An 18,018-nucleotide genomic window follows, 5' to 3' on the forward strand; every position below is an offset into this window, starting at 1 on the left:
CTCTTCTCTCTAGAATTAGGTTAGGATTAGGTTAATTTCTCTTAGATCTAGATTTGATTACTTGATTTCATCTTGTTTCCTCTATAATTTCTTGTTCTAATACTTCAATTCTTCTTGGTTCTTTTGTTAATTTCCCTTTGATGTCACTTTTATGTTTGTGAATGCTCTTGTTGGATTTGGATTTGGATTTCCTTTAATGCAATTGATGTTTCTTTTATGCTCTTGTGGTTAATTGTTTTGTTTATTGTTGATTTCTTGCTCATGATGGTTATGGATCTTGTTAATTCTTGCATTTTGTGATGTTTACTTCTATTGCACTCTAGGTGTTTGATGAAATATTTTCTCTAGTTTTTAAGTAGTTCTCTTTACTCTTGGCCTAGGCTAAGGGGATTGAGTGACCTTGAGCTATTGGGTCTCATTGAATTGGTGATTTGAAACCCTTAGTGGTCAATTTGATAACCATTGACTCTAGCCTACTACTAAGTTAATTAGTAGCTAGGTTAGGACTTATGGATTGATGTTGATCAAGCCATTTGACGTACTTCAAGCCTAGGAGTAGATATTACGTACTTAAGGCTTTTGGAAGTAGACCTAATGAGCGTGGTTCCTCATAATTGTCAATATATAGTTCGTAGACAAGGATGGTGATCTCAATTACCTATGTCTAGCCAAGAGTACTTTTCCTTTCTTTTGTTAGTTAATTGTTCATTTACTTTTCTTGCCATTTATTTTCTTGCCAAAACATAAAACCAAACCCCTTACCCCCTTTATAGCCAATAATTAAGCACTTCATTGCAATTCCTTGTGAGACGACCCGAGGTTTAAATACTTCGGTTAATTCTTATTAGGGTTTGTAGTTGTGACAACCAATATTTTTGTATGTGAGGATTCTTTGTTAGTTTAGAACTATACTTGCAACGAGATTTTATTTGTGAAATTCTAAATTGTATAAGGAAGCCGAGCTATCAATGACCTGTTGCCAATCAGTTTCAGGGACTGAATTGAACAAATACGAAGGTAGGTGGAGACCAATTTATATTTTTATAGTTATTAAGAAGTACAATGTTAATTGGATAAATGGTTAGAAACCAAAATGAACTTTTACTCAAAATTAAATAATGTGATAATTAAGAATAAAATATATTTTTATTTCTTTTATTTTTTGAATAAAATACATTTCTAAAGTGATACATCTTATATGAACATCATATATTAGGAAAGAACACCATCCCAAGTTCTAAAAAATGAGAAAGAAGTTAAAGAACAAAGAGATGATGACAAAGTTGATAGATATTAGAACTACAAAAAAATCTTATATCTAAAAGTTACGAATTTGAATCTTTTAAATTTTAAATTTTTATTTTAGTGGGTAAAGTGTAATCTCTCACCTTTGAATGGGTTCTCTTTCATATTTTCTATTGGTTCCACTTATGAAATAAATGGTGAGATATCACATTTTTTCCTCTAAAATAAAATTCAAACTTTAAAAAATTCAAATAAAAAAATTACATCGAAAAACCTTGTTTTAAGTGAGGACTTAGAAGGAGCACAATCAGATCTCCTTTAAAAATAATGTGCTCTAATTTTATAAATAAAGTACAGTTATGTTTTAAAAACTTTGAAAGATTCGAATTAGGTCAAGTATGGAAGAAAAGCTCAGATAATTTGAGAAGACTTAAATTTGATACTTTCAAGATTAAAAGAAAAAATAATTATGACATATCTAAATATTCATGAAAAAGGGATTTGAATTGTGTTTAATTTTTTTTGGAAATAAATAAATTTTAAAAACCTATGTGTCTTTAAACTTGTGAGCAACGAGATGTGGTAGAATAAAACCTTAAACTCTAAATTAAAAAAAAAAAAAAAAAGCTTGAACCCTAAAGTTTTTATATATGATTGTGAAGTTGAAGAATAAGATAAAAAATAAATAAATAAATAAATAAAAGCTCGAAACAACCAAAGAGTTTATCCAAAAGGATGCAGGAGGGTTAAGATGAGTCTGATTAAACTTGGTGACCTACATATGTTAACAATTCCCCTATTTCCTAGTCTAATACCTTAAGAGTTTTCATAAAAACCGCATCTTGATATAAGCCTGTTTAACCATTTATATTAAACGATAATAAATGCAATTTCAAAAATAATCCTTTGAATCTATATTTATTTCATGTTTTTTAAAGAAATCTATTTGACTCCTAAGATAAGGAACATATTTTTTAAGGTCTTAAATAATCTCAAATCCTCTTGCATATTTCGAAAAATATTTTTTTTCGTACAAGTTATTTTTTTTTATAAATTTATACAAATTATTTATATTCACGCATACATGTTATTTTTTGTATTGTTATTGCACGTTCTTTTGTTATCGTCGTCACCAACACCACCTTGTCCTCCTCCTCCTTTTCTTTCTCCTTTTTTTATTTCATTGGAATTTCTTCTTTTCCTTCTTTTTCCTTCTTCTCTTCCATCATTAGTTATCTCGTTACTGAAGATAATAAATAATTCAAGTTCAGATTGTCAATTAAACCAAAATGAAATTTATTATTGTTTTGAATTATTATTTTTGTTTGTGAAAGTTATTGTTCATCGGTGATTGTTTGAATTGAATGTTATGTAAAAGTTCTGCATTAGAAGAAATATTTTTTTATATTTGCAACAAATTTGGGTATAACACGAAAATATTTAGGTGTAACACGAAGATATTTGAATGTATTATTTAAGAATTTTTGGTGTATGTGTGCTATTAAATTCTGCATAATTAAAAACTCTTCTTCTCCCTCCTGATCATCTTCTGGTGCTTCTTCTTCTTCTTTTTCATCATCATCATCATCATCTTTTTTTTTCTTATTCATCTTTTTTTTTCTTGTTTTATCTTTTTAAATTTTTTCTTGTTTTACTCTTTTAACAAGAATGAAAACAAAAAAAATCAAATAAAGAAGAAACATATAATGGTACAAAATTACTTGGAAAATAATGAACTTACATTCATTCAACTAAAAGAAAGAAAGAAATAAGGAAAAAAATAAGAAGAAAACATTGTAGCATTAGAGGAAATATTTTTCTGTATTTATAGCAAATTTGGGTGTAACACGAAGATATTTGAGTGTATTGTTTAAAAATTTTCGGTCTATGCATGCTAATAAGTTCTGCATAATTCAAAACTCCTTCTCCTCTTCTGTTGCTTCTTCTTCTTCTTTTCATCCTCACCATCTTTTTTTTTATTTATCTTTTTCTTTTTATTTTACCTTCTCAAGTTTCTTCTTGTTTTACTCTCTTAACAAGAATAAAAACAAAAAAAATCAAAGAAGAAGAAACACATAATGCTGTAAAATACTTGGAAGTTGATGAACTTACATTCATTCGACTAAAAGAAAGAAAGAAATAAGAAAAAAAATGCAGAAAAAAAATGCAGTATTAGAGGAAACATTTTTCTGTATTTGCAGTAAATTTGGGTGTAACACGAATATATTTGGGTGTATTGTTTAAGAATTTTCTATGTATGTGTGCTGATAAGTTCTGCGTAATTCAAAACTCTTTCTCTTCTTCCTCCTCATCTTCTGCTGCTTCTTCTTCTTCATCTTCTTATTTCATATTCTCATAATTCTTCTTGGGAGAAAAAAATCAATATATATATATATATATATATATATATATAAATATAATGTTACAAAATTAATAGAAAAATGAGGAAAAAAATGTAGCAACAACAACAGTAATAAAAAAACAACGATGAAGATAAAACATGCGAAGAAAAATAAAGAGAAACGCAAAGAAGAAGGAGAAGAAGAAGGAAGAGAAGGAGGAGGAGGAGGAGGAAGAACACGGGAGGAACGTGATTTTCACACGCGTGTTATGAAAGTAGATTTTGTTGGATTTGGGTTAACTTGTATGACTTGTATGCTAAAAAGACTTATATGTGTAGGAGTATTCTTTCAAAATACCATCAGATCAGTCTCAAACTTAAAGCATGACCTAAATGCTCATAAAAGCTTTAAAATGCTCAAATCTATCTGCAATAAGAGATTTTATAAATATACAAGTTATTTGGAGCTCTTTTTTATTTTAGAAATTTGAGTTATATATTTCTTTTCTAAATATGATATCTGATAAATTTTTTTATCATTTTAAATTATACAAAAAAATTTATAGTTTATCAACTAACTTGCATATATTTTGCATAATTAAAAGTATTTGTACATATTTCTCTCATGTGAATTCAACAATAAAAACGTACTTTTTAAACTTCGTTAAAAAAAATAACGTCATGATTCATGTTAATTAATTTGAGAGACTACTTTGATTGAATAAAGATTTGAGAGAAATTTTGTTCTTTTATTTGTGAATAATCAGACAAAATTAGTTAACAAATAGCAGCAACAAAGCATAATAAGTGGATAAAATTAGTAATAACAAAAAGGACAAAAAACCTCTCTTCCTTGAATAAAAATAAAAAGAGGATAACAACCTCTCCATCTCAGTACATCTTGTCATTTGTATTTATACAAGAATTTTCCGACTCAACCACTGCCATTACCAGGGTGTAAAAGAAAGAAGGGAAAAAAGGCTCAGTAGCTTCTTTCTTTCGCAGTTGGAGTGCCCAACATATCTAAGTTGGTCGTTAGACTCTTTAAGCATATAATTTCAAAAGCTCTTCATGGAAAGCCTTTCTGATTGCTTCTCTTTTGAGCTTGAGCGCAGCAGTGACTAGACCAGACTCTGGAGTCCATGGTTCAGGAAGCAATTCAATTTTTGCAGGGATCTCAAATTTCTCCAAACGAGCCTTCTTTCCTTCCTGCAAATAGTTTCATAGATTTGTTATAACAAAAATTGAGTAATAGTACATTTTTTGCAACTACAGAAGGCAATGCACTGCACTACAGGGTCTAGACTACAGAGATATTGAAATAAACATGTGAATGACACTATCAAGTTTCCCACATTAAACAACCAATACGCTTTACAACCAAATTTAGATTGCTCCCTAGAACAGTGATGCATTATTATCTCGGTGGGGCTTTTGGTGTTTTGGGGGGGTTGTTAAAATTGACTTTCATATGAGAAATCCTGATTAAATTGGAATAAAAATTTTATTCCAGGAAGACAGATATTATCCACAAATAAATGAATATGCTAGGTGTATACTAAAATCAGGTACCAGTGTAAAATACATATTGAAATACAAAATACACAAAAAATGAATTAAACTACACATGTATTTATGCACAAATACATGGTGGCTGATTTTGGTGTGCAAATAGCATTTTTGACAAAGAAAGAATCCTAGGTTAGAACAAATGTGATAATTTTGTATTTTAGATCCCCTAAAGTGAAGAAACTTGTGAAGTGACAATGAAAGAGTAATCACCCCTCGAGATCATTAGGTGAGATCCTGTAAGGATGAAAGTTATTGATTCAATGGTGATTAGTACTAGAACCTAATTTGTGAGTAGAAAATGCATATATTGGATGGGTGTTTAATAAAGTTAAATATGGGTATTTCTATTTTGGTGCTAAATTGAGTAATTGTCGAGTTCATTGCTTAATTGTTGATTTTAAATTTATAATTTTCTGCACTTTGAACTTGTGGATGATGTTTACTTTCCTTAGGTAAGTAGTGTTTTTGGTCTAGTTTGAGAGTAGGTTACCTAAGATGAATCCTGAATCATTGTTCTTCATGATTAGTGGAATTAAATCTTAAATTGAATCATGTTAATTAACATTGACTATAGCTAAATTTTCCCATTGTAGGTAAATGGAAGGGAGGTAAATGGAAGGGTTTCGACCTTTACTTGATATTTTAGAGGTTCAAGGAATCCTTTAAACTCATTGTTCAAATAGTAGTAGTCACAATTTGAGGGCTCGACCAGCATAGCCTGCCTAACAAAACTTTGGAAATAAATTTACATTAACATCAAAAGTGGCACATACCTTTACAAGTGACGCATGCACCTCCTTCATAGTGTCTTCTCTCTTGCATAGTTCTGAAAGTTTTGAATAAGCTATGCCTTTACTTGAGGCCCAATCTTCCAAAGTAGATGGAGAAACTACGACGAGTGCCACACAGTAATTGTAGATAGGATCAGCATGCAACATAATATTGTCCACAAAAGGGCTAACACTAAGAGCTGCCTCAACCTGTATTCGATAAAATTAGTCACAAAGGAATATTACTGAGAATGATGCTGACGCATTCCACAAACCAATATTCATACCTTTCCCAAGGAGACATACTCTCCATGCTGCAATTTAACAATATCCTTTTTGCGATCAATGATTTCGAGGCAACCGTCTGAATGAAATCTCCCTATATCACCAGTGTAGAACCACCTCATTCCTTTTTCATCAACCTTTAACATGAATGATACAGAAGTTAATTCATGCAGTCTAAATATATGCTGCAAATAGAACTTTGAAATTTGCTAAGCAAAAGAGAAAGAGTGCCCCTAGGAAAATAAGAAGCGATATCTTATCCCACCTTAACTCCACTCCACCCCCCCCCCCCCCCTTTTTTCTTTTTCAAAAGCACGAAAAAAATGACAATGAAGCTATACCTTGTATGATTCTTTTGTCTTTTCTTCATTTTTGAAGTACCCAAGTGTCACGTTTGGACCACCAATTACAATTTCACCCCGGGGCATGGGTGAGTCTTTTGTTAGATACCCACCTTCAGGCCAATCAATTAGCTGAACCAAAAAATAATAATAATAATAAATATCAAATAAGATGTTTTTGAGTGGGTGGGTACCAAAAGAAAACCAAGCTGCCATTTTAAGACAATCATGCTAAAAAAAGGACTTGTACCATGGCCACCATCCCATTTCAACTTTCAACATTAAACAAGGCAAGTAAGAAATAACAATGTTTCTGACTGAGGTGAATTACGAAAGGACCATAAAGAACACGATAGATGCAGGTCCTTTCAATGATTTTTTAACAAGGACTATGAATTACTTTTTATCTGATGTAACAAGGAAATGAAGTTGACACCCAATATATCCTGTAAGAGTTGTAATGGTCTCTACAATTTCATAAAATATGGATACATAAATTTGAAAAGATTACTCATTTGAACTTGACATCAAATATTTACTTTTGATGGGATGTGACGACAGAAAACTCAACTTTCAAAATGTTTGGTCGTAATTTGAAAACATGTAGACCTCTGAAATAGAGGCAAGGTTTCTGAAGATGACATATGTTTACAAGTTGCTCAAGAGTCATGGTCGCCATATTAGTGGTGAAAACTAGAAGCAACACAATGACAAACCCGGTTACAAACAAAAACATACTCTATGCAAAGAAAAGTTAATAACAACAAAGCCTTTTTCCCATAACCAGTTGTCCTTCTTCGGATAGAGGGATATCGCAGCATAGAGATAGGTAACCACACTAAAATATAAACCATATCTATGGACAAATCATTTTCATAAAATCCATTTTTGTCTCCCTCTACCTCTATCAGTTGAGCTAGCATTCATTTGATCTACATATATTGGACTTCTACCTTCTTGTATGATTACAAGAATCTTACGATCTTTACCAAAATAGACGCTATCATAACTCCAACCTATTAATCTTGTACAGTGGGCCAACTTATCAAGTACTACAACCTTATCTTTGCAACGGTGACTTTATTCACTTGTTGGTTATTTACTACCTAATATTCAATTCCATATAATAGTGTTGTAGGATTTTCCCTTAAACTTCAGTGAGACTTTTCAGTCACAAAATAACAGTCAACACACTACTCTATTTCCTCTATACAGGTTAAATCCAATAGGTAGCTTACATTTGTCTATATAGACTGAATGACTGATTTGTTTAATATGGAATAGATCAGACAGGTCCCCAGTATTAAAGATATACAACAACTAGAAAGTCTTATCCCACTAGATGGGGGTTGGCTACCCACAGTTAAAGATATAAATGCCAAATTTATATTGAAACTTGTATGTTTTGCTTTTACCTCTCAAGAAACTCAGTCAAAATCTTCTACCTTGATATCTACTGACCTGAGCAAAGTAAAACTTGATTTAGGAGGACTTATTATACTTGGATGAAATTTTCTTAGCCAACAATATCGTCACTTTGCCTTGTAAAGCGTGTTGTCATTCCTATAATTTCCAATCTTTGTCAGCTAACCATCAAACTCCGCCTATGTTACACTTGCGGTACATAGCCGGTCCCAAGCCCGGATAAAGGAGGTGTTAGGTCTTCGGCAACCAACATAAAAATATAGCCGAACCCCCATGACATGAATCAAAGACATTATTGCGCTAAAGCTAGGTCGTTGCCCGGAAGCAACGCGCCGTATGGCTCGAGTACGGTGTCGAAGCAAGAGCCGCTGCATCGGTGCCCGGATGTAGTGTTAAATGAGCAAGGGTTCTCGCGTTTTCGTGAACGGACGAGGGTAAATAAGCTAGTTCACAAAGGAAAAGGTAAAGGTCGAAGCGACAGAAGGTTGAGATTTGGGACATGGAACATAGGCACTCTAACAGGAAAGTCCATAGAGGTGGTGGACACCATGACAAGGAGGAAGATTAACATTATGTGCCTACAAGAAACGAAATGGGTTGGTGCAAAGGCTAGGGAGTTGGATACTTCTGGTTTCAAACTTTGGTATACAGGAAAGGTGAAGAATAGGAATGGGGTTGGAATAATTGTGGATAAGCAGTGGAAGAAAGACGTAGTGGATGTCAAGAGGGTGGGAGATCGGATCATCTCTATCAAACTTGTGGTGGAGGGAGGTGCTTTCCATGTGATTAGCGCCTATGCACCGCAAGTGGGTTCGGACGAACAACACAAGATAAGGTTTTGGGAGGATCTAGAGAGTTTGGTTCAAGGCATACCTTTGGGAGATAAGATTTTCTTAGGAGGAGATTTAAATGGCCATGTTGGGAGAGAAGTGACTGGATATGGGAGTATTCACGGAGGCCATGGTTTTGGGGTGATCAATGCCGAGGGTAAAACTATTTTGGACTTTTCCTCAACTTTTGATCTTCTCATCGCAAATACATGTTTTAAAAAGAGAGACGAACATCTTATAACCTATAAGAGTGGCATGACAAGCTCTCAAATCGACTTCTTGTTGAGGAGAGTCGACCGGAAATTTTGCATTAACTGTAAAATTATCCCGGGAGAGAGTTTGACAACACAACATAAGGTGCTCGTCATGGATTTTCGCGTTGAGCAAAAATTGAGGAAAAGACATCATACGAAGAACCCAAGGACGAGGTGGTGGCAGATGAAAGGGGAGGAACAAAGAAGCTTCCTAAGACGGGTAGGAGAAGAGGCAAAGTGGGATGGGAATGGAAGCGTGGAAGAAATGTGGAGGAAGATGGCAGAAGTTATTAGAAGAACAGCAAAAGAAAGTTTTGGTGAATCTAAAGGAATAGGACCAAGAGACAAGGAGTCCTGGTGGTGGAATGCGAGTATACAAGAAAAGATAAAGATAAAAAGGGAATGCTTTAAAGAGTGGTTTTTATGCCGCAATGCAGATAACTGGGAAAAATATAAGGCGGCTAAGAAAGAGACAAAAGTGGCTGTAAGTGAAGCAAGAACAAGAGCATATGAGGGTCTCTACCAGTCTTTGGGCACGAAAGAAGGAGAAAAATGTATATATAGAATCGCAAAGAGTCGGGAAAAAAGAACGAGAGATTTGGATCAGGTTAAGTGCATAAAGGATAAGGATGGAGAGGTGTTGGCTCAAGAGGAGAAGATTAATGAAAGGTAGAAGAGCTACTTCTACGAGTTATTTAATGAGGGACAGAAGACTCTTCCGAGCCTTGGTCGATTATGCACAAGGGAAGAAGATCAAAACTTTAACTACTATCGAAGGATTCGAGACTTCGAGGTAAAAGAGGCTCTAAAGCAGATGAAAAATGGCAGGGCAGTAGGACCTGATAATATCCCGATTGAGGTTTGGAAGGGTCTTGGAGGAAAAGGCATCAACTGATTAACCAAGCTTTTTAATGAGATTTTAAGGTCAAAGAAGATGCCTGATGAGTGGAGAAAGAGCACCTTGGTACCTATCTACAAGAATAAGGGGGATATACAAAGTTGCGAAAACTATAGAGGGATTAAGCTTATGAGTCATACTATGAAGTTATGGGAAAGGGTGATAGAACGGAGGTTGAGAAAAGAGACACAAGTAACAGAGAACCAATTTGGATTTATGCCAGACAAATCTACCACTGAAGCGATATACCTATTAAGAAGGATGATGGAGAGGTATCGTAGTAATAAAAGGGATCTACACATGGTGTTTATTGATTTGGAAAAAGCGTATGATAGAGTACCAAGGGAGAAGACATGTATGATGGGGCCACAACTAGTGTGAAGACTCAAGGTGGTGTGACAGAGGAATTCCCTATTGGTATAGGATTACACCAGGGATCATCCTTAAGTCCATACCTTTTCACATTAGTCTTGGAAGTACTCACAGAGCACATCCAAGAGCCTGTGTCATAGTGCATGCTTTTTGCCGATGATATCGTCCTTATGGGAGAGTCAAGAGAAGACCTAAATAAGAAGTTGGAGTTATGGAGAGAAGCTCTAGAAGTGTATGGTCTGCGCATAAGCCGTAGCAAGACGGAATATATGGAATGTAAGTTCAGTCTGAGAAGGGAAAACTCCAATATAGAGGTGAAGATTGGAGAAAACATCCTGCGAAAAGTTAAAAGTTTTAAGTATCTTGGGTGCATCATACAGGATAATGGAGAGATTGAACAGGATGTAAATCATAGGATCCAAGCAGGTTGGTCAAAATGGCGGAGTGCATCTGGTTTTATATGCGACAAAAAAGTGCCTTTAAAACTTAAAGATAAATTCTATCGCACCGCTATAAGACCGGCTATGCTGTATGGTACGGAGTGTTGGACGGCTAAAGGGGAGCACGAACATAAGTTGAGTGTGGCAGAGATGAAGATGTTGAGATGGATGAGTGGTCATACGCGATTGGATAAAATAAGGAATGAAGATATAAGGGAGAGAGTTGGAGTAGCACCCATTGTGGAAAAGATGGTTGAATCGCGTCTCAGGTGGTTTGGACATGTGGGAAGAAGACCGATAGAACATCCAGTCAGGAGGGTGGATGAGATAGAAGATGGACAAAGGGCGAAAGGCAGAGGAAGACCTAAGAAGACCATCCATGAGGTGGTCAAACGAGATCTACATGTAAACGGTCTCTCTGTAGACATGATACATGACAGAGCACAATGGCGTCGTTTGATTCATGTAGCCGACCCCACTTAGTAGGACAAGGCTTTGTTGGCTTTGTTGTTGTTGTTGTCAGCTAACCATCATTGTGGTTTATCTATTAAAACCATCCACAAAATCTTAGTAGCCTATTATTTAACTTTTCCAAATCAGTGCAAAAGACGAAAAGCTCTTTGATCATTCTGATATCCCCTCCATTAGTTATAAATTACTTTAATACCTCTGATATTTCTCCATCAATATCCACAAAAAGGAGAGTAGCTTTTCTGTGATTAACCTTTTTTAAGGCAAGAAAACAAACTAGTTTCCTGCAAAATGTCCTCCTATCTCAATCACCACTCAATAGTACACTGCCTAATATTCATAACATGGGCTCGTAAGTTTCAATTCCGCTAATCCTGTATTTTATACATAGGGGATTAGACCATCGGTACTCCTCTACTCATCCAACATTTACTTGGACTTTATAATCATGTTGAACAACTTTGTAAGTCAACTTATGCCTTTCCCTCCTAGACATTTCCATACCTTAAATGGTATCCCATTAGCAATCTCATTAACTTTTTATTATTCATTCTCTTGAGAGACTCCTCTTACACCGCTCTCAAGTTTTACAATAGAAGTTAATAAATTTTGTCCTCCTCTCTAATAGTTTAGCCTATCAGACTGCAAGAGTGTCCTATACCATTTATATAAAAAAACTAACTCTTCAATCTTCTCCTGGTGCCTTATTACTGAATTTCGTGAACAAAAACTCCACCTCTTCATCTTTAATACATTTCAGCTTGTCAAAATCAGATCCCCCACTGCTGCAAGCAGCAGTAGCTTGTAAATGCTTATATATCACTATTTCAGAGCCAAAGGATTGATACAACAACAAAGCCTTATCCCGCTAGGTGCGGTCAGCTACATGGATCATGCTACCATTATACTAATGTTAACAAATATATATAAAGGTAAACTTGATCTGATTAAGCATTACCTTAATAAATGAGCATGGAAGAGGTGGTCCAACACGACCAACAGATGTATCATCAACATCAGAGAATGTCCCACCAGCACAAGTCTCTGTCAGACCATATCCTTGACCTATTGGAGCACTGGAAATGACAATCCAATATAAATATATAAATATGAAAAGAAAATAATAAGTGCAAGTGTAAAGCAACAGAAGTTGATACTAATATATCATTTAGAAGCCCATCATAACAGAAGTAGAAGTTGAGTGTGCAAAAGAAATATGCAGGCTGCCAGAACAGTTTGAACTTTCTATTGATATCAACTGTCAAGCCGATTGTAGCAAATCATTCACAGGCCATAATATAGACTAGCAGTTCACATTTCAACCTTGGTTCGATCATATGGTAATACAGCAATCAGTCAATCACTCTTTTACAACAGAGCTGTCTCAAAACTTGCTGCCTCGTATACCAATTTGGTCAAAAAGGTCACAATTAGAATTGTGGATATAGATTTCTTAAGCAGATTTGTTTCGTCGCTGGTATTGAAACTTTTGAAAGAAATTATTAGAAGAGATATCAGAAGAGGTATTCAAATCCTTATGCTAAGCGGTATTGAAACTTTGAAATTATCAGAAGAGGTAAGCATAAAAGGACAAAGTACAGATATCAAACATGAAAGAGCACAATAATGTCGTTTAACCCATGTAGCTAACCAATGCACTAAGTCTCTATTGTTGTTATCAAGTAGATATTTTGTCCTCTATTCAAATATTTCTCCTTTTATTTGGAAAGTTCATATATTGATTATTCATATATCAAGACTTACCCAAGACAAATATTGATGAATCTCTGTGTATCACCAGAAAGAGGAGCACCACCAGACAATATAAAACGGATACGACCCCCTAGAATTGCCCGGACCTTTCTAAACACAAGAAAGTCCCAAAGTGCCTTCTCCAAGCCCCAAGCTCCAAGCCAGCTACCATTAACTGCTTGCAACCTGCGAGCATAGGCTAAGTTGAACAACTTCTTTGACAACCCTCCAGTTGCATTTACCTACATGGGCAAGCTTAAGATTTTATTCTTGGTCCAATGACTAAATGAAAGTCAGCTTTCATGCAACCACCTCACTAACACACATGATACGACTGATGCATGATGCATAGGTGTGTCTTCACACCTCAAATATCAATACCTTCTTGAACACTCCATCACGCACTCGATCAAGGATTGCTGGTACTGCTGCCATTAATGATGGCTTCAACACTGTAGCATCCCCCTTTGTTCCTTTCTTAATCTTGTTTGATGTATCTGTTAAGGTCAGAGGAGATCCATATCCTATTGCACTTCCACAAGCTGCAATCAAATTCTAAAATGTTTTCGAGATTGATAAGTCGTGAAATAAACAAAAATTTGATGTGCTTAGACAGAAATATGCATTAAGTATTTCAAACTACAAAAGTATATCCACATACCTCAGCTGCTAATTCAAGGATATGGGCCATTGGTAAGTATGCTAGATATGTGTCATTTCTCCCAAGGTCAGGAACAATTGTCATCACAGCAGAGACAGTTGCTAAGACATTGGCATGTGTCATCATCACACCCTTTGTGAAAAAACCAAAAAAAAAAGTATTAAAGGAACAGCACTACAATATAAACAAGAGAATCAAGATGGAAAAGGAAGTAAAATAAAGCACCAAAATCTGGTCCAATCAGATATACTATTTGGGATCACCAATCAAGTGAAGTGATTTAGAAATTGATATTAGAAAAGCTAAATATATATATATGAGATGCTTCCAACCTTAGGTAAACCTGTACTTCCACTTGTGTACATTATAACGGCAACATCAGCGGGATGAGGTAAATCAGCATCAACAGGGTTTTCTCTACCAAGCTTCTCTACATTAGCAAAAGAAGTTACGATCCAGCCATGCTCAACAGATGAGGCTTCAGATGGGATATCATCATCCATGCATATCACACGTTTCACTGAATCAAGTTGTCCACTAATACGTACAAGTGTCTTCAGTTCTTTTTGGGCACATATCACTGTTGTAACCTCTGTCTGGCACGCATTTTGTAAGTGAGTTCACAAAATGAAGCATGCAAACTTAAGAATGCATCATCCTAAAAGAGTTAGAGAAGAAAATAAAAACCTCATTGAGTGAGTGACATAACGCTTCCTCCCCCAATGATGCATAAATAGTCACAACTGTCACATTTCGCCGGAAGCAACCCTGAAGGTGCATATGAAAGGCTTAAAGAAACAGAAAAATTATCAATCACTTTTTTTAAGGAAAATTAGACGTAATAATAAAACTAATATTTCACCAATTCTACAGCACTTAATGATGCATAAATCTCTTTTTATTGATTTGGTGGCTGAGAAGAAAATTTCAGTTATGCTCAGAGATATATTGGCTTTACTATTATCCTTTCTATATAACCATTTGGATGAGTAAAATTGACAATTCTCTAAACTGAGATTATCGTGTTAATTTATATCTCTAATAACAAAAAATAAATAATTAAAAAACGTGAATCTGTGATTATCATAGCTCAATTTTGGTTTGGTGTTTACAATTTTCACAATTTCTTATATGAAAAAGTCTATGGGACCAGCAACTTTTGTATTTTCTGGCCAGCACTTAACCATCAAAATAAAAGTGAGTGATTTCCCACCATTAGATGTAATCTCACACCATTAAAAACACTATACACTATTGATGGCCAATTGATGGTTACAAAATACTAAAATTGCTGGCCCTAACATTCCTCTTCTTATAATACCCAAAATAAAAAAAACCAAGTATTTCTCGCCAATTTTCATGGGAAGTAAGAGTCTACATTGATTAATTTTCAAATAAAAGAAAGACTTTAATTTTTAAAGCCACCCAATGTAAAATATACTTTACAATAGATCCAATTAATATTATCACCTTACCAAAAATAATTACATTATCCATCAATTAATATTAATTCATTCAGAAAAACTCTGTTTACACGGTTAATTGTTAGTGGCTGGGTGCATCAAAGATGACTATCGAAAGACTAAAAAAAAAAAGTTAAACAAAATAAAATAAAGAAAAGCAAAATCGACCAAAAATAAAAGAAATTAAAAAAAAAATACCTGGAGCGCAATGAACCACTCTTCCCTAGTATCAGCAAAGATGGCAGCACGCTCTTCCCTGACATGACCCAACGTGGCCAAACCAGAAGCGAATCCGCAAACTGCTTCGAACGTTTTGGCGTATGTGAGCCACTCGTAGTCTCCCAAGTGAAGCTTCTCGAAGGTTCTACCGTCTTCGCTGGTCACCACCTCCCTCGACACCAGCCGCCGTGTCCCTAGCAGCAGTCGCTCCGCATGCCGCCTGCAAGTCATCTCAAATAGCTCCGCCAGCGTCGCGGCCCCCTCCCATGACGTCTCCACAAGTGACTCGAAGCGCCGGTTCCTCACTGCCAGGCCCTTCTCCCCTCCCACGTCTGCTGGCACGGCGCGCCGCTTTCTTCTGCCGCCGCCGCCGCCGCCGGAGGCGTTGCGGACGAGGAGGGTGACTAGGAGAGGGACTACGACGCCCGCAATGTAGGGAGTCATTGTTGCTGTTGCTGCCTAACTGAATTTGAGGCGTGAGATTTGGGATATAAAATGTGAGGAGTTGTGAGAATTTAATAGCGAATCTGGGAAAAAAAGGACTTATTGCATGTCACGCCATTGGACTATGTTGCATATGTGATTGTGCGCGTGTCATAAAAAAAGATTTTTTTAATTAAAAAATATATTTTTTTATTTTTTAATAATAAAAATAAAAATATTAAAAAAATTTTTAAAAAAATTTGAAAAGTTATAATTTATATTTTTAAAAAATTAAATAAAATATTTTTACATAATAAATAAATAAAAAATATTTTTATATTATGGTACTTAAATATAATTAATAAATAAAATTATTTTTTATATGAAATATTTAAATTTAAAATTATTTTATATTTTTAAAAAATCTTTCATATAAAACTCAAAAAATATATATTTTTTAAAAACTCTTTCAAACAAATCATATTATATATATTTTATACTTATTAAATAGAGTTTGACAGTGTGATAATATTTTTTATGAAATATTTTTCCGTTGGATAACAGTATAACAATTTCTTTTTATTGTTTAGCCGCATTTTCTCTCAATTGAAATAATTACTTTATAGATTTAAATTTCACAACATAAAATTGAAGTTACTTAACAGATTAATTTAATCTTAATAAATACGTTTGTTTTTTTACTTAAGATCATGATTTCTTTATCCATAAATTGAGAATTTGACACATAAAAAGTATTTTATAGAAAGAATAATACAATTTACTCTGTATCCCAATAACTTAAGGCTTTTGCCTAACCTTTCAATTTAAAAAAAAAAAAAATACTTCCTGGGTCTCTATTTTTAAATAATTGTCCATTTATAAATATTTTGAATATTAAATAAAAAATATTTTATAAGAGATAGATGTTCGAATTAGAAAAATATTAAATGAACAAGTTATTTTTATAATCAAATTTAATTAAGTATTTTTTTTCTTATACATTTTTCTTATTATGCCAATAAATTATTATACTAATTTAATTAAATTTAATCAAATAACTTAATCATATAATATCAAATTATATCACGAGGAAAGTGTAAACAGGGCATGGTATGACTGTTGAGTGTTGACAACTAAGAAGACGTGAACATTGAAGTTTCAGTCATGAACGAGTTTTTCCAAGTTGACATTTTTTGTTCTTTTTCCTTGTCCTGTGTTTGTCTCTGTCCTCAGCGTTGCTTAATTTCTAACAACTAAGGATAAGAAAGTGCTACAATTTTCGTTGCTACGTTTTTGGTTGATGTTGGGTTGCCCGTGCAAGACTTGGAATCTTGCGTGGCCTGTTTATTCAGATGTTTTGGAGAATATAGGAAGAAAACAATTCGTAAACTGAGTAAGAAAACTTAACTAAAAATATAATTGGTATTTTTTTGGGTGTAACGTATTGTGAAAACTAGAAGAATTGCGGTTGAGCTCACAGCAACTGAAAAAAAAAAAAAAATACATGAATGGAGTTTGAAGATGATATATTGAGATTGAGATTATTGTGATGTGGTGCATGAGCAACAGTAGGCAATAGATGCCATGTTATTGACACGTCATTCATTTGCTCTGTAAAAATTTATATCTGGCAAGTTCTTTTCGAAGGGTGAATTCTCGCGTAGGCCTCTACCCTTCATTGATTAGAACGTGCAATTGGATGAGGTTGGTTGTTTAACAAAATGAATATAGCAAAAGCGACAGAGAAAGATAAAGTTAAGTGAATACATATCTATTTTAGTCTTGCGCAATGAGTTCATCTAGATCTAGTTGCTTTAAACATAAAACCATACACAATAGAACCAACCAACCAACAATAAAAACAGAAAAATGATTTTAAGTAAAATTGATAGTTCTAATCGAGTGCATTTGTTTACCTCTAAAAGTACAACTAATATACTGCCCCAAAAACGGTAATGCCTCAATATTTTGTAAACTTGAAAAACTTTGAAATTATTTTTTCGTACAATTGTGCCTTTGAAGCCTTTCATAACATATAGTGTGTGTTTGGTTTAACTTTTATAAACTATAGAGTTAAATTTAATTTGATTATACTAGAATTATTTTTTTATTAAAATTGAGTTTATTTCAACATAATTTATATTTGAATACTTTGATTCAAAAGTAATTACAATTAAAAAATATTTTTCAGATAATGATGACCAAAATTACGTTTAGATGTAAAATAACCAAAAGAGTAAAAAATAGATTAAACTT

At 34.0% G+C, this 18,018-nt stretch overlaps 1 protein-coding gene across 1 annotated transcript; it reads right to left on the bottom strand.

Moving 5' to 3' along the window:
* Positions 1-4,419: 4,419 nt before the first annotated feature.
* LACS9 (long chain acyl-CoA synthetase 9) lies at positions 4,420-15,914 on the bottom strand. The gene is made up of 11 exons (XM_088494333.1): positions 15,319-15,914; positions 14,345-14,425; positions 13,990-14,253; positions 13,658-13,789; positions 13,378-13,551; positions 13,009-13,238; positions 12,203-12,320; positions 6,555-6,686; positions 6,216-6,350; positions 5,932-6,138; positions 4,420-4,795 (listed from the first exon to the last, which is right to left on the bottom strand). The coding sequence occupies exons 1-11, from the start codon at positions 15,781-15,783 to the stop codon at positions 4,631-4,633; spliced, it is 2,103 nt and encodes a 700-aa protein (XP_088350459.1). The 5' UTR covers positions 15,784-15,914; the 3' UTR covers positions 4,420-4,630.
* Between the last annotated feature and the right edge of the window lie 2,104 nt (positions 15,915-18,018).

The sequence above is a fragment of the Arachis ipaensis genome, chromosome B7, assembly GCF_059453495.1.
Source record: "Arachis ipaensis isolate K30076 ecotype BB chromosome B7, ASM5945349v1, whole genome shotgun sequence".
NCBI lineage: Eukaryota > Viridiplantae > Streptophyta > Magnoliopsida > Fabales > Fabaceae > Arachis > Arachis ipaensis.

Coding starts and splice junctions, on each gene's coding strand:
- LACS9 (XM_088494333.1), bottom strand. CDS start 15,783: ATGACTCCCTACATTGCGGGCGTCGTAGTCCCTCTCCTAGTCACCCTC. Junction 12,321..13,008: donor TTCATCAATATTTGTCTTGG/GTAAGTCTTGAT, acceptor TGTCATTTCCAG/TGCTCCAATAGGTCAAGGAT. Junction 6,687..12,202: donor TTCCATGCTCATTTATTAAG/GTAATGCTTAAT, acceptor TTTTTGGTTCAG/CTAATTGATTGGCCTGAAGG.